Source organism: Madurella fahalii (genome assembly GCF_045866475.1).
Source record: "Madurella fahalii IFM 68171 DNA, scaffold_1, whole genome shotgun sequence".
In the NCBI taxonomy this organism is placed as follows: Eukaryota; Fungi; Ascomycota; class Sordariomycetes; order Sordariales; genus Madurella; species Madurella fahalii.
The window spans coordinates 2,491,027-2,512,248 of NW_027263971.1; the positions used below are offsets into that span (position 1 = coordinate 2,491,027).

A 21,222-nucleotide genomic window follows, 5' to 3' on the forward strand; every position below is an offset into this window, starting at 1 on the left:
GAATACGGCAAAACTCATGTTGTGCTCGTCTCGTTATATTTGAGCATCGGTTCCAACATACACAATTAGCTGTATAGGCCTTCCAGCGTTCTGTACCCATCCGTCCGCCCATCCAGCCCACTAAACTCCATGCTCTGAGGGGACACCTATGCCCTCCCTAAGATAAACCGTAAAACCACTATGCTATGCAAACCCAGTAGTTGCAAGAAGTGGCAAAAAAAACACAAGACTTGGAGATTGATTGCTGCCCTGCCGAAGTGGTGCTGGCCGGCTGCCCTATCCACCAAACATTGATCCGCCGCTAGTCCTCCCAGGAGGTCGAGTTCGCGCAAATGCATAAAGAAGCGCCAGAGACGGTTGACGCGATATATCATATATAGTCTATCCCCGACGTCGACAATAAGTGATGGTAATGGCGGCGGTCGGGAAACGGAAGACCAGGCAGATCTTTGAGCGAGGCAACAGGCCAGCTCGGCTATGACCGCAGCAGAAAATACATGTACAAATGTCGGAAATGGGGGTATCGATAGAGGGAACTTTCGAGATCAGTTTCAAGGCGGCGTGTTTGGCCACGCAACGCCAGTAATCCGCCGTCCGGGCGACTAGCTCTGCGGATTCCGCACGCCTGCTTCAAGTTGCGATGGAGTAACGCCAGGGTTGGCGCCTGACGCTGCTGGCTCGGGCGGAGTCTGGTTGTTTTGACCCCTTAAAGGCCGAAGCGCGGGGAACGCGGCTCTAAGACCGGAAAACAAACGGCCGGCTCCAGCTTGGGTGGCCGGAGCCGAAGCCGGAGAAGCCGGGGCGGGCCCGGCGTTGCTCCTCGTCCTCGGGCCGCTTAAGAATGAATGACCCCCGTTATGTCTGTGTTGCGCGCTGCCAGCTACACGTCGCCTGCCGGGTGCACGCTGGGCAGCCGTTCTTGGGTCGGTCCGTCCAAAGCTGAAGAAGGCGTTACGAGGCCTGTTGGGCAAGTTCATTCGATTACTGCGCGAATCACCGGGTAGGGTGACAGTGATGATGCCCGTCGTGCCATCGCCGCCGTCGGCGACCTGTGGGCGTGGTTTAGGAGTGTAATAATCAGCCTTGCATAGCGGACAGCACGCCCTCCTCGTCGTCAACCAAGGGTCGAGGCAGACCGCATGGAAGGCATGGCCACAAGTCAGGCCGCGAACATCATCGTCGTCCTCTAATGTGTCGATACAGATCGCACAAGTATCGCCCGACGTCCCCATGCACTCAGGCGGAAGCGCAGCGTCAATGTGATCGTCTTCATCGTCTTCATCGTGTGAGACTTGGCTCATATGCTTCTGTGCAATCGTGGATTCGGGCTCGCGATCGGCATCTGCCGACGTTCGAGCGACAGCGGCTACGGTACTGGATGTACTCTCCTTGGGTACATGGCCGGCGCCCTGGGCTTCGGGCTTTTCCGACTCTTCGGCTTCAGCAGGCGTACGAGCAGGAACGCCTGCGGCTGACACTTCTGCTGCCGTCGTAGCCGTTGCCGTCGCGCTTGTTGTAGGTCGGTCCTCGGTTGATATCCGTTCCTTCGGCGGTAATTCCGGCGCTGCGGCGTCCATATGCCGAATACTTCCTGGTCTACTGGGAGGCGCCGATACACCACCACGAGTTGGTAAACCCTCCTGCGCACGGCTGGCGACCCAGGTTTTGTATTTCAACATGGGGAATTTCTCGTTCACTTCATCGATCGTCATCAGTTTCTTCTCGCGCCGTCGACGGTGCGGGCGAGGCATGTTCTCCATATTGATCGGCTCGCCATCCTCGTTGCGCAACTGGCGGTTGCGCGCGTTATACCTGAAGCAATACTTGACGCCAACAATAATCCTATCGCCAATTAGAAGCCCATCATCGATGACTGGCTTGTTTCACAGGGCGGAACTCACCAGAGGTTGGTGAAGACGACGCCGAATCCCAGTGCCACAAAGAAGAGCAGCGATGACGAGTTGGAGCCGCCCCCACCGCCTCCGCCTCCGCCTCCGTTAGAATCTCCATTGTTTCCAGATCCACTGCCATTAACAAGAGTGCTCGAGCCTGTCGACACGACAGGCGGCGTCGTCGGAGCGACGGCGGTCGGTAAAGAGAAACTAGTGGGCGTCGGGCTAAAGATGGGCGTGTTCGTTGCCGATGATGCGACTGTCGAGAAGACAGATCCAGACGTCTGTCTCACCACTAGCCGCGCCCCCTCCATCACAGCGGGATTAAGGAACGTCATCCTCTTGTTTTCCTGCCGGAGACAAAAATATAGCTCGGTGGCGATGTAAGCGATTCACGGCTGCAGGGCGTCCATCAGGCAATCGGATTGTCGTCGAGTGAACACCCGAGCGTCGACAAACATCCGCAGCTCAGAGAACACCCGCGCCTCGTGTGGCCAGCAAACAAAAGAAAGTTTGCAAAAACGCAGCCGCCTTATTTATGCACGGGTCGGGTCGAGTCGAGTCGAAAGTGAATCAAAGTGAATCCCTGGGGGAGCTGGGAAGCACTGCGCGACGGGATGGGGCCTGAGCAAGGCGGGTGCGTTGGAAGATGCGAGCGTGCAGTTGTGAGCTCACAAAGTGGAGAAAAAGAATGGGGGACAAAGAGATCTTGATATGGCGAGGGAAAATTGTTAGGGTGTTCGGGGCGCCGCTGTCTCGCGGTGTGCGGCGGGAGGGGGCGGGAGAACGGGCTGTGCTGAATGGAAGGAACTGGTGTCCTGTTGGGTGTGGGGCGGCCCTTTTCCTTTTCCACAGCACAGACTGGCTGGTTGCAGGGGGCTGACTTGGAGGGGTCCGGAACAAGCGGGATGGACAATGGCACTTGCCAAGCTGGGGATTTGGAAAGCTGGCAGGCTGGTCACCACAACAAGCAGCCCGGTCAAACCCAACCACGGCCGCCCTCCAGACGGCAAATGCAGTGTGTGAGATCACGCAACCCAAATGCGGCAATGAAGAAGGCCGGGGCCGAAGGCGAAGGCGATGACGGGATTCCCACTGCGTATCTAAGTTCCTGATTCCATCCCATATGACGGCCCCGGCTGCTTCCGTGGTACAAGAGTACCAAGACGGCGAGTCCGCGAGACGAAGTTGCGCAGTACTACATTGCTTTTTTATGGCGCGGAGTTTTAACATGAAACTCCGTCCCCAGGTTGGTTCAGTCAACTCAATCGCTCCCGGTGGCACACCAAAGAGGCCCTTTATGATTACAGGGGGTTTTGCGCCTCGCTCAGCACCAATCTGGCCATTCGTATGTTTGCATGCTCCTGGTTTCTTGACAAATCGTGATAGCATCAATGATGGCATTCCCATTGTGCGCCTCCTCGATGCGACAGAAAAACCGCCGCATGTGCGGCGCTTCCAAATTGCTCGCTTTCCCGGTGCCTGAATTTAACCTTTGCCGCAAAGTGGGTTAAGCTATTGAGGAGGCCTGTTGGGCGGTACGCAGGCCATCTTGTACCACAAAAACAGAATCCGGAGATCGGCTAGCAGAATCCGAGATCTCTGGGATTGCCTTGGTCATGCCGTGTCCGCTGGTCATGATGCTAGACGCATGTAGTGCACCGCTCATAGTTTGCTCTAGAAATGCGCAGGGAGATTCCCAGTCTACTTGTCAGCCCTTCCTCCACTATGATCGAGTAAACTGGGGAAAGCTAGCGATCGTGGACGATGGCGGTACGACTCGGGAACATGCATCGTAAGCCATGTTCACCAATAATGTGGAAAGGACGGAGCATCTTGCAGATCACCCACACAGATGTGCATCGTCGGTCCAGCGCCCTCCTGCAAGCGACAAGCCAGGTCAGAAGCAGTCTCGTTCCCCAAGCCGGCGCCTGACGCCGCCGCATGAAGGTCGAGATACGCTGCGTATAGACGTGCGATCGGCGGCTCGGCGCCAGTCCGACGCCACAATCTATGCCCCTGCGGCGCAGAATACGCGACGGTCGGTCATCCAAACTCGTCTTGTTTGCCTGTGGATCAGCCGGTCGTTGAAAGTTGAAATTCAAAGCGCCGGCCAACTCGTCCTGGCCGTCCGGCATGGTAAGATATTTCTTGATGGTTTCGCCTAACAAGCGGGACTAGGATGAAGAACGGCACATATGCATTAAACCCATTTTCCCCCTCCGAGATCCTGCTGATTATGGATGGTGTCGGTGCGGGAAATACAACCCGGCCCTGCACTGTTCGAGCGGGTCTCTTTGCCGCACCGCATCCAATGTTCCATGGTCGTTTAGTTGTCCGCCAAGCATGCCCCACTCGACCTTTGCTCCCGCCGTCCAAAGCCAAGAAGCCAAATCGTCCACAGATCGCCCCGATCCTTGCGTCTTGATAGCAGTGCGTCTCGAACGGTCTCTACTCCAGGTCGCCTCGCTGGCCATGGCACAGCAGTTATCCCGGTATCCGACCTCGGCCGCGGCCCATATCGCCATCCATATTCTAGCTTGACAGGGTCTCTAGTTAGTGGAAAATCGCGCTCGCGATCTTCGGTCAAGCCTGCTAGCAATTGTTCCCACTTCCCGCGCAGAATTTGTAAGGTGAGTTGGAGGGGGCGACGTCAACATTGTCTAGGCAAAGCGTGGCTCTGCATGGCGAAGCACGGCTTGTGCAGCGAACCAAGGTCCGGAGGTGCAGTGCCATAAGAGCGGGGGCGGGGCTTGCTCGGGATCCATCACCGCCTGAGATTCGGCAACCTCCCTCCAAGACCCATTGCCCGTGACCCTCAGAGGCCGACTCAGCCGAGAATTCTCCACCTTATCCGGGCAGCGATCTGTCGTGACCCGGATACACTCCGTCAAAGGCCAAGGGTTGGCAACGAGGGGATGCGCCAAAGGACGCGTCAGTCAAGCGACAACGGATCCCAATGGCCAGCGAGAATCTCCTTACACCGCTTCGGAGTCTTGATAGACTACGTCACCTAGCCAATGGAATATTTACCATCAAACATCTGTTAGCAAACAAACTAAGGTAGAAACTGTAGTGGCCCGGAGTATGATCATTTCATGATCTGCTTGGGACTACCTCTAGATGACGCGCACTGATTAAGCCAGCCAAAGGAGTGCCATACCGAGCCGTCCCGAGAGAAGGCCTGAATAGAACACCCGAAATAATTCTCACCTATCGTATGCGGAGATATCATTTGCCAGCTTTCCTACCTGATCACACCACCACAAGCTCGGCATATTACTAAATAATACCTACTAAGACCGCCCTGCTCATTACCGCCTTGTAGATTGGTACCGCCGGCAAGCGCCGGGTCCTAAACGCTCTTTGTCCTCATGATCCATATGTCATCACTTCTCCGGCCGTTAACCAATTAATAGCGTAAAGGTCATAAAATGGATCACCAAATTGCATCAGCCCATGCCAGTTAGTTTGCAACAGCCTGCATGAACTTCAAACATGAACCTCAGGCATCACGCAGCTATTGTTCATATTGGTCTAGACACCAATGTGTGCTTGTATGTATATTCATCGCGTATGGGTTTTGGCATTGCCCGTACCTAGCCTAACGTTGCTCGTCTGGTAGGTTACTGAGACATATCTGGCTCCCGAGTCATCTCCAGCTCAACAAAATGACAGACCATGGTTGATCATAAAGAAGTCGCCATGAAACTAGTCAACCGAGTAATTGAAATTCTTCGGGGAAATCATCCTAACTCCAAATACGTAATGCGGAAATATAATTACGTGGTCCAAAAGTTTGCTAGAGATGTCAATGGAGTGCACATCAGTCGTTCAACCAACTGTAGCGGTTCTTGTCTGCTTGAACCCATCTTCCACCTTTCTGTCTCTTCCTGTTTCTTTCCTATCCCAACCCCACCCTCCACAAAGTTGATCAATCGTTCGCATCACCTACCCTCTTATTGGGTCTATCCTCTATCGATAATGCCCGAGGTGATTGTATCCAACTGAGCATGCTTCTTGAGCCTCCTCGGCTACTTGTTTCTGGCCAAGACAACGACATGACAGCTAATTGAGAGACTCTAGAATTATACGTATACTCTAATATGATCTGTTGCTAGAGAAGATTTACCGAGTTTCCCGATCAATTACCCTATGCCGAGGGGGTGGCGACTTAAGACGCCGCTTGAGAACCAACCAGATACTCTAAACATCAGGACGATAAGACAATGACGAAATCTTGGCTAGGGAATTCGCGAATTTTGTCACAACTTACTCGTTTACCGGTTTCAGCGCCGCAGCAACCACACCCAGTAGACCTTTTAGCTCGTCAGCAACCGGGAGCCGAGTTAACTTGACCACTTGACCCCAAGAAAGGGGGAGGGTATCTGTAACGTCAAGTGGCACCGGAGGGGAGTAGACGATGATGCTACAGCGCTACTTACTTACCTTAGCCGTAACGGCATGCTGCGACCGTGTTTGATCACAAGTCTACTTCTCCAGAGTGGTCCAAAAACACATGAAGTGGCGTTGACTTTTCTAGATATCCAGCCTGCGCAACAGCCAAGCACTTCGCATCCCAAGCCCATTCCGAATCCGTACAAAGGAACAAGATCGATTGCTCTATGTCTACCCCCGCCCCCTACAGTACATTCATGGGTTGGGCTTGGATGCAACACCGATTATAATACACTGAACCCGGGCGCCTCCCTCTACGAACCTTCACCACCAACTTTTTGCTCCCCCTTCTAAAAGTTCCTGCTCATATCGGCTCTGACTCTCGCATAATCAAAAAGACCCTCAATGCTGCCGACAGCGCTAATGGCAATATCCTGGTCCCAGAGTTTCCTGTTGGCAAAGTCCATAACGTCCTTCTCCGTGATGCCGTCAATGATGCGCTCGATCTCGCCGGGGCTCATACGGCGGCCGGTTGTGACGATTTGTCGGCCAATGTCCTCGGCAACGGCCGTGGTGCCGTCGAGGGACAGGAGAATGGAGGCCTTAAGCTGGGCCTTGGCGCGCTCGACCTCGGCCGAGGTGACATTCCCGGACAGACGAGACCACTCACGCAGAGCGAAGTGCACCAAGTCGTCGACGGTCGAGAGCTTGTCAGTGACGAGGTAGATGCCCCAGAGACTGCAAGGCCAGGTTAGTACCGACTAGTAGCAAGAAGGGGACGGGCGAGCAGCGGCTGGAATCTCCTACGTACCCGGTATCACTGTAGCTAGTAGAGAAGCTCATGTAGCTAGTCGCAAGGTCATTCTTGTGGACAATTCCGCTAAGCTTGCTGCCTTGGTGGGGAGCGTTGCCGAGCGCCTTGTCGTAGTTGCCGACAATGGCCTGGGTAACCAGCGCGGTAAAGTAATCGTCGTCGTTCCAGCTAACACCTTCGACGGCAATGGCAATGTTGGCAGTGGGGATCGTGTCGTCACGGATCCGGACGTCGGAGCCGATAAAGTCGGGCTTCTTCTTGGACAGAAGGTAGGCGCTAGACTCGGGAGCTTTGGACGGCAGCTTGGAGAAGTACTTATCGGCCATCTCGACGAGCTGCTGGTGGGGGACGCCGCCAGCACCAACAAGAACCATCCGGTCAGCAGTGTAGTTGTTCTTGATGTAGTTCACCAGCTCGGTTCGGGTAATGTCACGGATGTTCTCGCGGGGACCGAGGATGGTGCGACCTAGCGGTTGGTTCTGATAGGCTGTGGCGTGCAGGTGGTCGAAGACGACCTCCTCGAGCTGCTTCTCTACCTCCTCAGCCTCGCGCAGGATAACGTCGCGTTCCCGCTCGATCGCGGCCTCCTCGAGCTTTGAATTCTGAAGAATGTCTTGCAGGATGTCGACGCACCGCGGGACGTCCTCATTGAGGGCCTTGGCGAAGTAGACGGTGTTCTCACGCTGTGGGCAGAGTTAGCAGTCGGCTGAAGCCCCAATTTCTGAGCCTGAACGAACCGAGGTGTAGGCGTTAAGGTGGGCACCCATGTTCTCAATCTCGAGCTCCAATTGCTGCTGCGTCCGGTTGGCAGTGCCCTGTTCAAGAGTGGCAATGGTCAGCTGGGCGTCGCGGCATTCTCGAGCGATGACGCGGGCGGGGCGAGAAGGTCTAGTACCTTGAAGGCGAGATGCTCGAGGAAGTGGGCGGTGCCGTTGGTCTCGTCGGTCTCAGCGCGGGAGCCGGCATCGATCCACATGCCGACCGTCGAGGTCTGGGCATAGGGAGAGTACTGGGTCGCAACCTGCAAAAGCGATTGGGGTCAGGGATGAGCGGCAGAGGAGCAATTGGGCTGGCGGGAGCTCACGGTCAGGCCATTCTTGAGTGTTGTGGTCTCGGTCTTGATGGCGGGCGAGTGGTGCGGAGTGGCGAGACCTCGCCTGAACGGCACAGAAAGACCTCCAGCGCGGCCTCGCAGGCCCTGCGCGAGGTTCAGAGCGAGTCTCCGGGACGCCATGGAGGTGGATGGGTGAAGGAGGGGGGGTGTGGAAATGAGCGGTTTGAAGGAAAGGTTTGTGACGACCTCGCTTCAAAAAACTACGGTATGCAGCGATAATTTTGCCTCACTTCCAAGGCAAAGCTCGGGAACGCCCGGGCCAAACACTGCTGCTCCGGAAGAGAGCTCCTGTCACGTGGTAGAGCCACTGCCTGCCGGGCACACTCTTCTTGGCATTTTTGGAAATTGAGCCGCTAGGATTCGCTGCGGCTGGCCGCTTCCCCACTGTTTTTTTTCAGATTCGGAGCTTTGAGCAGTGCGAAGCTGTGATTTCCACTTAAACGGGCTTTTGTTTCAGTTGGGAGCTGGATAAGGTACTTGCCGGCTCCCTTTGAAAGGAGAGGCGGCCGTGCTACTATCAAATTGGGATACGCTACCTGCCCGCGGCTGGTGTCACCGCATGGTATTGGTATTGGTATTGCCGTCATGTTCTCGCCCGGCTGTAGGGCTCATGGATGCAGGAGCTACGAAGAGTCCATGTGAGGTAGTGGCTGGCTATCTACCTAAGCGGCTTATCTCGTTCCCGATGTTTTTTTAAACTCGACTAGATGTGATCACCTGCAAGTCAACAACGACTTCAGCTTATTGATCAGTGGATTGCCAAGGTTTCCTGCAGTTATCTTTTTCACTGCAGCATCGACTACTGGTACATATGCAGGATGTTCCACCAATTGGCTTCCGGGTTGTACTGGCCTGTCTCCAGCTAGTTACGGCGCTGTTTGCTGGGTATGGAGGTGGTGAGTTCAATCTTAATTCAACCTCTTAGAGAAAGCATTCCTCAGTTCCGCGGTGCCCGTCGGTTTTAGATCAAGACCCGTTTACTACTGCCCCTCATCGGAGATGGGGCCCCTCATTGCGACATACCCGCCTCTGGGGCAGGTCACAAAGCTGGGTGATTCGATTGCCGCATTCCACGCTGTCCTTGAAGTTTCCGTTGAATCGGCTACGGCCCAATGGCAGCTGTCACTCTGGCACTCGAGCGACAGCGGAGGGAACTGGGTCGAAACTGAATTGCTCCCGGATGAGCTGGACGCCCACCGGCCAGCCTTGGACGCAGCCGATAGGACAAACGCGAGACTCTACTTCACAGCAAGCCTGACAGTACAGTCCCTCTTGAGCTTCACTATCAAATTCCGAGAAGGACCTGATCATCCCTGGCGTTGGATTCGCGATGAGCAAGGCTTGGGTGACGGTATTGTGGTGATCGACCAGGAGCTGACTGGGAAAGATGACCCCGACGGCTTGCCAGACTTGATTCAGCATCTAAACCCAGACCTGAAATTGAAGAGCCACTTGAGCCAAAGCCCCGGAACTCGGCTTTGGTCTATCGAGGCAGCGGTGGATGGCGCAAAGGATGACGAGTCAGCGTATGCTGAAGTTCCCATCGGTATCCCATGGGGTCGTTTCCTCAGGTAAGTAGCCAGTTGCTCAACAATAAGCTTCACCCAGTTCGTTCCTTCTGAGCCTCTCCGTACCGGTCGCCTCACTACTGACCACACTGCAGATGGTTCGCTTTGGTCAGACCGTGGACACCCTGGCTGGCTCCAAGGCATGGGAAGTCATCGTTCGAACTGGATAAAGAGGCTCTACTCTGCTCGTTCCTCTCCCCGCACGGAAAACACCTAGTGTTCCTTGGTATCAGTGGCGTAGATGGCGTTATAACCCTCCTCCGCAGTGGTGATTCCGGACGTTTGATGCTTCACGTAAGCTCCTCTAGACCCTTAAACGCTGTTTACCGCTCGGTCTGAACCCGGGATAGATCCGGAACGATGATGCGCATGATGCCACTGGCACTGTCCTGGTGGCTGTCGGTGACCACTTCGAGAGTGCGGTCGCCGCTGTCATGTATCATGCCCGTACACTTGTCATGGCAGCCAATGCCCGTGAAGGGGGAGGATCGGTCGATGTGAAACCAGAATGGTATGAGAACTGGTATGACGGCTTGGGATATTGTGAGTGCGAAGTCTTATCTTAATTGTTTAATAGCAGCCTGACCGGCCTACTAGGTACTTGGAACGCCCTGGGCCAGCAATTGACGGAAGAAAAGGTTTTGAAGGCAGTGGACACGCTGGCCGAAAAAAACATCAACATCTCGAGTCTAATCATAGATGATAACTGGCAAGACATAGATTACACGGGAGATGGCCAGTGGCAGCACGGCTGGAATGATTTCGAGGCCGAACCGAAGGCTTTTCCAAGGGGTCTCAAAGCGTTAGTGTCCGATATCCGCTCGAAACACAAGAACATCCAATACATTGCCGTCTGGCACGCTCTTCTTGGTTACTGGGCCGGCCTCGCGCCCGGAGGACCACTGACCAAGAGGTACAAAACGGTCGAGGTCATCCGTGAGGACGGGGAGCGCCGCCACCTCCCAACGGGCGGGAAAATGACGATAGTGGCCAACGACGACACCCAAAGGTTCTACGACGACTTTTATCGCTTTCTCACGTCCTGCGGCATCGACGGCGTCAAGACCGACGCCCAATACATGCTGGACACATGGGTCTCCCCGCAAGTCCGGCGCGAGCTAACCAACACGTACCTCGACGCCTGGACACTTTCCTCCCTCCGACACTTTAGCGGCCGAGTCATATCGTGCATGTCCCAAGCGCCGCAGATCCTCTTCCACTCGCAGCTCCCGCACAACCGGCCCCCGGTCGTCTACCGCAACTCAGACGACTTCTTCCCTCTGGAGCCTGCCTCGCACCCCTGGCATGTCTGGGCCAACGGCCACAACGCCCTGCTCACGCAGCACCTCAACGTCCTCCCGGACTGGGACATGTTCCAGACGGGGGCGCGCGAGTACGCCGGCTTCCACGCCGCGGCGCGTTGCGTCAGCGGCGGGCCGATCTACATCACCGACGTCCCCGGGCAGCACGACGTCGGCCTCATCAAGCAGATGACGGGCGTCACGCCGCGCGGAAGGACTGTCATCTTCCGCCCGAGCGTGCTGGGCCGGACCATGGACGTGTATAACGCGTACGAGGACCCGGCGCTGCTCAAAATCGGCGCGTACCACGGGCGGGCGGAAAGCGGCGCGTCGATCGTGGGGGTGTTCAACGTCTCGATGTCGAAGGCGCTGACCGAGCTCATCCCCCTTGCAAGGTTTCCCGGCGTGGTGTCGTCGGCGAGGTACGTCGTGAGGTCGCACGTGAGCGGGAAGGTGACGCCACCACTGGCGGCGGGCGCGCCGGCGTCGTTGCTCACCGTCTCACTTCCTGCGCGTGGGTTTGATATCCTATGCGCCTTCCCGCTGGCGGCGTTCACGTCGCGCACGAGAGGGGAGGTGCTGCTTGCGAGTTTAGGGCTCGTGGGCAAGATGACGGGCTGCGCGGCCGTCTTGAGCACGGTGTTTGACCTTCGTGAGAATGGGCGCATGCTGATTGATACGAACCTGAAGGCTTTGGGGGTGCTGGGTGAGTTGCAATTTATAGTTGTATCGAGTTCCCATACTTTGCTTTGTTGCTGATATCGTCGATATAGGCATCTACGTTTCGAGCCTTCCCGAGCTGTCAGTAGAGGATGATTTTATGGTGACCATCCAGGGGCAACCTATCCCTCCTCACACTGTCTCCGTGAACGAAGGCGATCGCCATCTGCTCAACGTGGATATCGAAACGGCGTGGAGAGAGATGGGTCTTGAAAGTGGATGGGCGAACGAGGTCCAGGTGAAGGTTTACTTTGCGATGGAGAGGAAGTGACAGTGGTGCCATCTTGCATTCTTGTCAATGCCATACTGGCATCTCATGGCTCCATAAAACCTTCCTATCCACCATTTTGGTCAGGGGATCTTTTTACATCCCATTCTCTTCCCCTCAAACTCTACAATTCCTGGAAACTCCTCTTCAAATTTGGGCCCCTGCGGTTCCCAACCGAGATATTTCCTTGCCCTTGACGCAACGCACTTTGAGTTAGCCCCCCACGTTTCTCCGGCGACATCGCCCTCCTGCACCTCCTTAGACTTGATAAACGAATCATGTCAGCCACATTCTTCTCTCTTTTGACAATTTCCATGGGGGGCTTTCAGGGAACAAATTGTCTCTGTTCACAGCCCCAGTGTTCATGACCTTCGCCCTGATCAACAACCCTAGTAGATAAGTATGAGTAGTACGTACCATAACCTCCTTCAACAAACCCTGCTTAACTGCCTCGGCCCCAATCTTCGCTGCCACCTCACCCCAGACGTGCGTCCCGCTCTCGCAGAAGTAGTATGCTCTCTCACCGAATACCTCGGGGTTCTCCCTGAACGTAGGGTCTAGCACTGCATCGATGAGCGATACCACGAGGGAGCTCACGTCGTGTATGTGGATGTGGTCCCATTCGGTTTTGCCGGTGCCGACGATGGGGGCGTAGCCGTGTGCCAGGATGAAACGTGTTAGGGAAGGGATTTGTTGGCTGATTGTGTTGAGCGGGCCGCGGCCGAAGCCGTAGATTGTAGGTGGAGCGACGATGGCGGTTTTGATGGCTCCGTTGTTGTTACTGTTGTTGGCGGAGAGGACAATCTTGTCGACGTCGCGATGGTTGGCTTGGTCCGGAAGGGTGAGGATCCGGTTGATGTCGGCTAGGTCGTCGTATTTCTCTGAGGGGAGGGGAGGTTGGCCGTGGCGGTTGTGGGTTTGGTCGTACTTGTTTTTTTAATTTTATTTTGGTGAGTGATACGGGTATATCTGGAGAGTGATGGTTGCGTTGTTCTTACCCATTGCAATATACCGGTTCCGCTGATGTGAATCCAGAATGCTGGGTTATCGGCTGGGCGGCCTGAGGTTTGTAGTCCTTTGAGAATGGCTGTTGCTTGAGGGACGTCGTCGGCGAATCCAGCGGTGTCTGCAAGTTACCAATTAGCCTTCAAACTGACGGTTTCATCATGTCTCGTCCGGAATTGACCAACATACGAAGAACAATATCCGCCTTCCCAGCCTCCTCCTGGAGGATGTCGGTCAAAGACAGGGCTAAGGAGCCGTTCCCTGGATGGATAATCCTGATGTTGTCGGCATTGAGATACTTTTTGCGGACTTGTTCTTCCCGGTCCTTGCTACGCACAAGTAGCGTGTAGTCAAAATCTGGATGAGCTTCATGCAGAGCGTGGAAGGCATCGCCTCCGATGTACCCTTCAATGGGTAAGTACGTTGACGGTCGAGGAAGAATGTCGAGCCATACCAGTCACGCCCGTCCTGTCATGATTGACAACCACGTTAGATCAATATCTACCTCACTCCGGGGCGTCAAAGACTTACACGAGGATCTTGGGTAGCATTCTTACAAAAACTAATATCGCGACGAGAAGAGCTTAGTTTGTCAAGGAGAAACACAACCCCAGTGAGTATCAATGACTGAATTATGAGATTCGGCTCGTAGCGATGAGAACAACAGCCATTCAGTGGTACCTCTCTGTTGGCAAGCATCGAGAGCGACTCAAGAGCGACTCGTGGTGTGGTTCCCCACAGTCGCATGCACCCAGGGATGATGTCATGCGGGGAAGGCGGTGGTTTGGCTAAGCAAACCCGGCAACAGACATTCCCAATTTACGGTAAGTACCGATTCTAACTACAATACAAATAGAGACTTGTGTCTACTAGTCAAGCTATTAATGCCTCAGCGGAAGGGGTGATCAGGAGGCCTGGGGAGTATAGAACCCGAGACCGTTCAGCGACGCATGGTTCTCGACCGAGAAGATCATTCGTTCCCAAGAGCATATCCCAGGTGGAGTCAAATGGCTGGGCTCTGGCGGCGTCTGCGCCGTATTGGATGGCGGGGCTAGCGAGGCGTTTTCCGGCGCGGTGACCGACAAAGTTGGCCACCTGAAAGCCGTCGCCGTTTTCCTAATCTGGAATTCTGAAGATAAGCTGCTCTGCCGTCACTCTTGCTTATGAGAGGCAGGAGTCTCCGGGCTGTAATGGTAAACAGTAGTACTCAGCCCCTTCATCGCTCTATGCAAAATACTGCATATCCGGAGGGCCTCAAAGTGCCAGTAGTCGGCTAGGCAAAAAGGAGGGGTCGGCGGTGCATACATATCGGCGCGGGCAGTTTCTCTTGGCGATCGCGCAACTGCAGCGGAGTCGGCGTCTGAGTGTAGCATGGATGCTCCGCAATACATCCCACGTGATGAGGCCGCCGTTTTCTCACGGAGGAGTCAGAGGGATAAAGGGACCATTATTTATGTTGTGGCCTTTCTGACTTCTCTCCATTGCTCCAGCTGAATGTTGTCTCTCGTTCGTCTTTACTGCGTACAGTGCACAGACTGATCGGCCCGAGGCGAAAGGCCTGAATCGGCAGAAGCACAGACCAGCAGTACGTACCTTCAGCCGAGCCTCAGGCGATCATTTTTAGCGCCAGCGGAAACGGCCAACAGGGCTTTCAACCAAGGCGAACTTTGGCAGGCGTCGAACCGGGTGCCTTGGTCCTTCAACACCACACGCCCTCTCGAGTCTCGCACCCCGTCTTAGCGGGCCGCAAAGCACCTCACCGCTCCGCTCCGCGAACCTAGTTCAATTGCATAGCGAAAAGTCCATCCTGTGCTGCTCCGCTAGGAGCTGGCCATCACTCACCATGCTGAACTCATCAGTGAGGCGAGTTGTCGCCGCTGCAGCACCTCAGTCGCCAGCCGCCTCGTCCGTGGCATCAGCCGTCCCGCGCGCCGCCGTCGCCTACAGTCTGCCATACAGACCTGCTGGCGTCCACCAGCGTCGCTATTCGTCGTCAAAACCATCGAGCCCGGACGACGGGTCCAGAGATTATACCTCTCGGCCATCGGTCCCCGCAGAAGAGTCAAAGACCACGGGAGAGAAGCGCAAGAGAAAGGCGAAGGAGCCGGTACCTCAACTTCCCAGTGTTCCCAGCACTAGGCATATCAAGAACGAAGGTATGTCTTGGGGCCTCCTTGATTACGCTGTGTAGGTTCTGAACCTAGTTGCTGACCCGTCCAAGCCCTCGCCCTATCCACCTTCTTTGCCCTGCACCGGCCCATCTCGGTCACGCAGCTCCTGCCAAAGACCGTCTCTGAAGATGCCTTTGCCGAGATTTTTGCCCAGTCTCGCAGGCACAAAATGGCCGATGTCATTTCGACGCTATCACAGACGGTGCATACTCTAGATGAGCCCCTATCCAAGATGAACGACGGGCGGCAGGAGGTCCAGGATGCCGAGGATGGAACGGTAAAGCTCAACCTGAAGCACCAAGATGGAACCGAGACCAACGTCTATCTGCAATTGGACTCGATGTCGGGCCACTTCCTGCCGTTCACCCCGCCTCCCGCGCCGGAACCACTCGCCGAGACCGACGCTGAGTCGGCCAACAACGCCATGGCCGAGGAGGCGACCGAGAGAGAACCGCAGACGCGCATCTACAAGGCCATGGTTACGATCGAGGAGACAATCGACGGCAACGGACAGTACAAGGTGGAGGCGCACAGTCCGGAGCTGGTCGAGGACGTGGAGCCTCAGCCACGGTCGTTCCTGGAGCGCCTGGCGCAGCGCCAGCTTCGGTACGATGAGGCGCGTCGGCAGCAGGGCCGCACCATGCAGGCCATCAGCGTGCGCCGGCAACGCAAGCTCCGGATGAAGAAGAAGAAGTACAAGAAGCTGATGAGAAAGACGAGAAACATTCGGCGGAAGCTGGATCGTTTGTAGAGGGAGCTGGCTGTCGGCCCCTTGTGTGTAAATATCCCCACTACCCCTTTTTCTTTTTTCCGTTTTGTCTTGTCTAGAGTCTCTGGTGTCAAGGTGTACCGCTGCATCACCGCATGAGAATTGGCTCTGGGTTTACAAGTCTTTTTCCCGTCTGCATTCTTGTCCTGCTTTTCACCTAGGCCATAATCGCGCATAGATGGGGGAAAGAGAGGGAGAGTGAGAGTGTGTGAGAGGGGGAGAGAACTAGGTACCTTAACTAGGTTCCTGATAGGGAGAAATAGCAGAAAATGTTTGCTTCTCCTGGGCTCCTTTTCTGTTCAAACGATGTTCTTTCCCAACCACTCAACCCACTGCTCCGCTGTCATCCCGCTACTAATCTCCCCCGCCACCACCCCGTTGAATACCACTGTCGGCGTGACGTGCACCCCAACCAGCCTCGCCATCTTGGTGATGACTTTGACGTCAGCCGTCACCGCGTTCCCCTGGTTCCGCGCATCTCCGCCCTTGATCTCCAGGAGCTTGTAGACCTCCCCCGCGTCCAGCCCGGCGCTTGTCTGGGCCAGCTCGGCCAGCCGCTTGTACGTCTGGTTCCGGGGCTCGTCGAGCACCGCCTCGTCAAAGTACGCGGCCTGCTGCTCGAACAGGGCCGTTGAGAAGTCCCAGAACTTCTGCGGGGCCAGGCGCTGCACTGCTAGGGCGGCCTCGTGGACCAGCGTCGACGACGGGTGCCACGGCTGGATCTGCTGGCGGAAGATGAGCTGGACGCGCGGCGCGAGCGTCGGGGACGAGCGGATGTGCGGGATGACGTGCTGCGTGAGGGTTCGGAATATTTCTGTCCCGGGGAGGAGGTGTGAGGTGCAGGTGTTAGTTACCGGAGATGGAGGAGAGGTATGGAGAGGGATGGGGAGCGAAGGGATGCGGGAACGTTACTGGCTGAGAAGGGGCAGACGTAGTCGAGGTAAATATCGAGCGTGTGGAGGGGCTCATTGGATGGGGAGGACGAGGAGGCGTCGGTGAAGAGGAGACGGTGCCCTTTGAATTTCGGTGGGAGAGCCATGTTGGGTTGTGTTGTTCTTGGGTGGGTTGGATGGGATGAAGGAAGATGATGATGGGGAGTTTGTCAATATTGGAGGAGGAAAGGGATGGGATGAGGCCGGAATCAGACGACCGAAGCTGGGCAGCGCTTATATCTACCCCAGCTACCCAAAAAAAAAAAAAAAAAAAAAAAAAAAAAAAAATTGGAAAGAGTGGCAGCTCGACACAGCAGTTTGCAATGATGTGACCCGTTGCAGCTTGCAGCTTGCAGCTTGCAGAGCGACAGCATCCCGAGGTGGGGTGAAAGAGGGGCAGCTCCGGAATCGACATCATCGGCTTTGCGGCATTCCTTTATTTTATACTGGCCAGTACGTAAGTGTATGTATGGCACTTTTACGTCCCGGTCTGGCCTTACAATTTACAGGTCAGCATCTTCTATTCTGGATGGGAATTGAACCTGAATCCCAGCTTCGTCTTACCAACAGGTAACGTAGGTTCACCCCTCCGAGTTAGCCGTCACCGGCACACCAGTTTCTGCTGGTCGTGAATAACCCCTCCAGCAATTCCATGCCCAGCCGCTACATTCTCCGGGGGCAACTCCGAAGACGCTTGCTCAACATCCGCTGTCCGGATAATGCCGACCATTGTCGATGGTTGTATCCCAAGAGTGCCGTTGGCCGTTATCTCCACGGTCGCATTGCTCTTCATAAGCCATGAGTCATTGAGCTCCAAATACCGGTGTTGGGCTGGACCATCTTCCCGCCCTGTTCTCGGCTTGTTCCTTGTGTTGTTGATTTGTGAGGCCGGCCTGCTGAGCGTCGCTCGGCCGCTGCCATACAGCTGAGAACGCAGCGTCTTAATCGGTGCCCAGCGGGCAACGTAGACCCGCCAGAACTTGGAGAAGCCGGGCACCGAGCCAACAATGATTGTTACATGCATCTCGACAAGACTTGGGAAGAGCAGAGTCAGCCAGCTAGACTAAGGTAGGGAGCTCGTTCAAGCCCTTGTGAGCCAGGTACTTACATGCAGAGCATCATGGCGGCAACCTTCCACGTTCTGTCCGACGAGTTACTCATGTTGAATATTCTGTACACAAGAGACACGGCGTTGGCGACGACAGCTCTGCGCCGAGACTTGTCAGCAGTCATCTCGCCCAATGGGCAAGAGGTGCGGTGGTCTCTCACTTACAAGAAGGCCGTTGAGAATAGTGCCACAACCTTGAGCCGTTTTTCTAACGGCCAACTAAGCCTGGCGATGATGGGCAATGGCAGGAAGAAGATGTAGAGATTCAGCACGAGGTTAAGAACAGATGAAGCAACAGTCCAGGCCAGGCTGCCGTCCACCTTGCCGCTCAACACCACGTCATCCCACGTCTGTCCGGGGCTCGGGGTGAAGTAGCAGAGAATGATAATGATGTTCATCAGATACAGAAGGACGGTTGCGACCAACCCGGCCCAGATCGCGAGCTTCATATGGTGTCGGATGGTAAAGATCTGGGATAGGAGCACGAAAATGGATGCTTTGGCGGAGTGTAGGGACGTTGTCATGAACATGGACCGGACAATGATGATCTGTCGTGCGCCCTGGTGTGAGCGCGGAAGCAAACGGTTGATTTGGGCTAGATGCTCACTTTCACGTAGCCCCCGAGAATCCAGCAGCCCCGTACATTCCACTGGTGGCGGGCAACGTGAAGTTCTAGCAGCCACACGATCGTCGTTAGTAAAGAGAGAATTGGTCTAGGCGGTCAGGGCTCTTACGAGACAGCATGAGACTCCCCTCAGCAAGGGCACATATGAGGGCTACCAGCGATAAATCTACCATTTCGGTCTTAGCTGAGGGCTCTCACGTTAATAACGAGGCTAATATCGAGACTTACAGTCGCTCCACGCTAGCTGACTCCTATTTGCAAACAGTCTTCCGGCCGTTAGGAAGACTGCCGACGACATCATAACGACGCAGACGGCAATGATGATTGAAGGCATATTCGACCGATCATCGAAATCCGATACCTGGCCTTCGGGTGGTATCTGGGCCGGCAAGGCGCAAAAATCTAGCCCTGTTGAGAGACTCATCGTGCCCTATACCGAGGTCCCAGTTCTGGAAACTGAGATTCGGCATACGACTTGAGCAGTGAGATGTACAACTAGGGGTTAAGGTATATAAAGTAAGAGAGTGTCATCCATACCACTGCCACCGCCGCCGCGCTTCCGACCCAGCCATGGGGCCGGCCAAGCAGGGTGCATCTACTACGCTCTGGTGCTCGGCTATTATGTACCGGAGTTGGATTCACAAAAAGACCTTTGCCTGGGTTGTTGAGGCGGGATATGGACATCCGTCTTGGCTATGTAGAGAGCTTAGAGCCAGTGAATGCTTAGGGACGTTTGTGCAGTCTCAGCCAGAGCATCAGCGCGGCACGGTCCTGCTACGAAGAAAGCCGTACAGTTCGCCTAGTTGTATGGGAAGAAACCACCGAAGAGATGTATTGAATCCCACATATTAACTGACCACGTTCCATGCGGCGCAGCGGCGTTCTCTCACGACTAAAGCTGGAAGCATGGAGTGAACAATAAGCCGGACACCATCCTACAGCTGAACTACAGCCGAGACGGAAGCTACTGCAACCCACACTTTCACGCTACTACCCTGTCTCAAATGCGGCAGGACACGAGCAAAGATATGCACGCCTCGGTGCAACTATCTCCCGTGTTTACTTTCACTCATCCCACACGAAACGATAGAGCACTCTTGTCGTTCAGAGATACATTATGCAACAGAGGCAAATAGAGGGGCGGACAACCCCATAACTTGTCTTTTGTGTCACATTGCAGCACGGCAGCCAGAGGTCCTCATGATCGGGGCTCGAAGTTCCATCTTGGTCTAGGGGATGCTCGCTAGGAGAGTTGACAAGTAAATTTTCCCCCAAGCGTTTACTACGCGTTATACCCCTACTGAAACAAAAGCAGTGGCATTTAGCTATCTAATGGGCGATGCTTGAATGGAGAGGTCAAAAACTGGTTGACTAACCCCTGAGTCTGGCCCAGATCAAGAAAAAGGTTATGAAGACATAAACAAAGCATTTCATGAGTGTCTAGTGTATAGCTTACACTACATAAGAGAACTCAACGATCGTGTTTACTGTAACCGCACCATGCAATCATTTAGATTCAGGCCATAATCACTCCGATGTTTAGTACAGGTATGCCCGATGACTCCGAATCTGGCGGCTGGACTCACCATAGACCCTATTCCTAGATCCATTTCTCAACTGCTGGCCTATGCACAAGTATTCATCATCATCGCCGTCATCGCTGTCATTGTCGTCATTGTCACAGTAGTCATACTCTGCTTCGTCATCTGAGCAGTGCTCTTCTACCGTAGGCGTCAGATCCAAGCCAAAGTATCCCTCTGACTTCAAATTGTTGAACAGGTTGTTCCCCTCCGTTTTACCAGGCCAGAACAACAACTTTGAGAGCCACACACCTATGATCAGGACCTGCATCTCCTGCCATGCCTTGATGTCAGCGATGCTACGCATGACGGGCTTGAACAGTGTGTAAGCGGACTTACTCTTTCTCTTTACACAGGCACCGTGACGGTGACTGCACACCTCTTCACCCGCACTGTAGGATATCCAGTGAAAAGAAGTGGCGGCGAATGGCTCTCCAAGGGGCTGTTCTACGCTGAAATTGCTCTAGATGAGAGAATAGGGTGATGGTTGTGATGCACATCTACCCTACATATATAAACGCCAGACAAAGATGCGCTGTAACAAAGCATTGACAACTAAACGGTCACGACAATGCCTATTGTGAATGGCGCATTACCGCTATCAATGACACAACTTGTAACATTGAACAATACTCTCATCAAAAGGAATTGTGTGGGATTGAAACACAAGGGTCAAAAACTGGGTTTACAAAAAGGAATCAGTAGTCAGGACCTACCAATGGAGTGTCATTATTGCTCTAGGAGCAGGGTACAAAGCCTCACACTTCCATGATCCGCAACCTCTTTGAGGTAATCACGTCAGTTCCAATCCAATCCAAACAACGGGGGCCAATGGGAATTCATATTGCGGTTATAGTTCACTAAGGAATGTATGAGAAACCGGACCTATTTTCAAGACTGGGAAGCACAAACTACACCAACTCAACTGTTAAATAGACAATCTACTTATCTCCAAGC

The 21,222-nt window shown here is 54.6% G+C and overlaps 8 protein-coding genes across 8 annotated transcripts; 2 read left to right on the forward strand and 6 right to left on the reverse strand.

The window, feature by feature from the left end:
* Positions 1 to 602: 602 nt before the first annotated feature.
* Positions 603 to 2,230, reverse strand: MFIFM68171_00769 (uncharacterized protein; the record flags this gene model as incomplete). The annotated part of the gene is made up of 2 exons (XM_071056191.1): positions 603 to 1,842; positions 1,902 to 2,230. 2 exons carry the CDS (start codon positions 2,228 to 2,230, stop codon positions 603 to 605), a joined length of 1,569 nt encoding a protein of 522 aa, XP_070912292.1.
* Positions 2,231 to 6,640: 4,410 nt separating this feature from the next.
* On the reverse strand, positions 6,641 to 8,338 carry MAS1 (Mitochondrial-processing peptidase subunit beta; the record flags this gene model as incomplete). Its single annotated transcript, XM_071056192.1, has 5 exons — positions 6,641 to 7,028; positions 7,102 to 7,787; positions 7,842 to 7,919; positions 8,000 to 8,125; positions 8,189 to 8,338. 5 exons carry the CDS (start codon positions 8,336 to 8,338, stop codon positions 6,641 to 6,643), a joined length of 1,428 nt encoding a protein of 475 aa, XP_070912293.1.
* Positions 8,339 to 9,217: 879 nt separating this feature from the next.
* MFIFM68171_00771 (Raffinose synthase Sip1) lies at positions 9,218 to 12,078 on the forward strand (the record flags this gene model as incomplete). The annotated part of the gene is made up of 5 exons (XM_071056193.1): positions 9,218 to 9,789; positions 9,882 to 10,080; positions 10,137 to 10,329; positions 10,384 to 11,793; positions 11,861 to 12,078. 5 exons carry the CDS (start codon positions 9,218 to 9,220, stop codon positions 12,076 to 12,078), a joined length of 2,592 nt encoding a protein of 863 aa, XP_070912294.1.
* An 80-nt stretch (positions 12,079 to 12,158) lies between these two features.
* MFIFM68171_00772 (NAD-dependent epimerase/dehydratase domain-containing protein) lies at positions 12,159 to 13,631 on the reverse strand (the record flags this gene model as incomplete). The annotated part of the gene is made up of 6 exons (XM_071056194.1): positions 12,159 to 12,338; positions 12,493 to 13,002; positions 13,074 to 13,201; positions 13,270 to 13,485; positions 13,535 to 13,548; positions 13,612 to 13,631. 6 exons carry the CDS (start codon positions 13,629 to 13,631, stop codon positions 12,159 to 12,161), a joined length of 1,068 nt encoding a protein of 355 aa, XP_070912295.1.
* Positions 13,632 to 14,923: 1,292 nt separating this feature from the next.
* On the forward strand, positions 14,924 to 16,002 carry COX24 (mitochondrial 37S ribosomal protein mS38; the record flags this gene model as incomplete). The annotated part of the gene is made up of 2 exons (XM_071056195.1): positions 14,924 to 15,236; positions 15,302 to 16,002. The coding sequence occupies 2 exons, from the start codon at positions 14,924 to 14,926 to the stop codon at positions 16,000 to 16,002; spliced, it is 1,014 nt and encodes a 337-aa protein (XP_070912296.1).
* A 317-nt stretch (positions 16,003 to 16,319) lies between these two features.
* Positions 16,320 to 17,059, reverse strand: MFIFM68171_00774 (Protein disulfide oxidoreductase domain protein; the record flags this gene model as incomplete). Its single annotated transcript, XM_071056196.1, has 2 exons — positions 16,320 to 16,834; positions 16,933 to 17,059. The coding sequence occupies 2 exons, from the start codon at positions 17,057 to 17,059 to the stop codon at positions 16,320 to 16,322; spliced, it is 642 nt and encodes a 213-aa protein (XP_070912297.1).
* A 494-nt stretch (positions 17,060 to 17,553) lies between these two features.
* On the reverse strand, positions 17,554 to 19,109 carry MFIFM68171_00775 (Rhodopsin domain-containing protein; the record flags this gene model as incomplete). Its single annotated transcript, XM_071056197.1, has 6 exons — positions 17,554 to 17,986; positions 18,061 to 18,159; positions 18,226 to 18,608; positions 18,668 to 18,732; positions 18,795 to 18,851; positions 18,914 to 19,109. The coding sequence occupies 6 exons, from the start codon at positions 19,107 to 19,109 to the stop codon at positions 17,554 to 17,556; spliced, it is 1,233 nt and encodes a 410-aa protein (XP_070912298.1).
* A 1,115-nt stretch (positions 19,110 to 20,224) lies between these two features.
* MFIFM68171_00776 (uncharacterized protein) lies at positions 20,225 to 20,572 on the reverse strand (the record flags this gene model as incomplete). The annotated part of the gene is made up of 1 exon (XM_071056198.1): positions 20,225 to 20,572. One exon carries the CDS (start codon positions 20,570 to 20,572, stop codon positions 20,225 to 20,227), a length of 348 nt encoding a protein of 115 aa, XP_070912299.1.
* Positions 20,573 to 21,222: the final 650 nt, after the last annotated feature.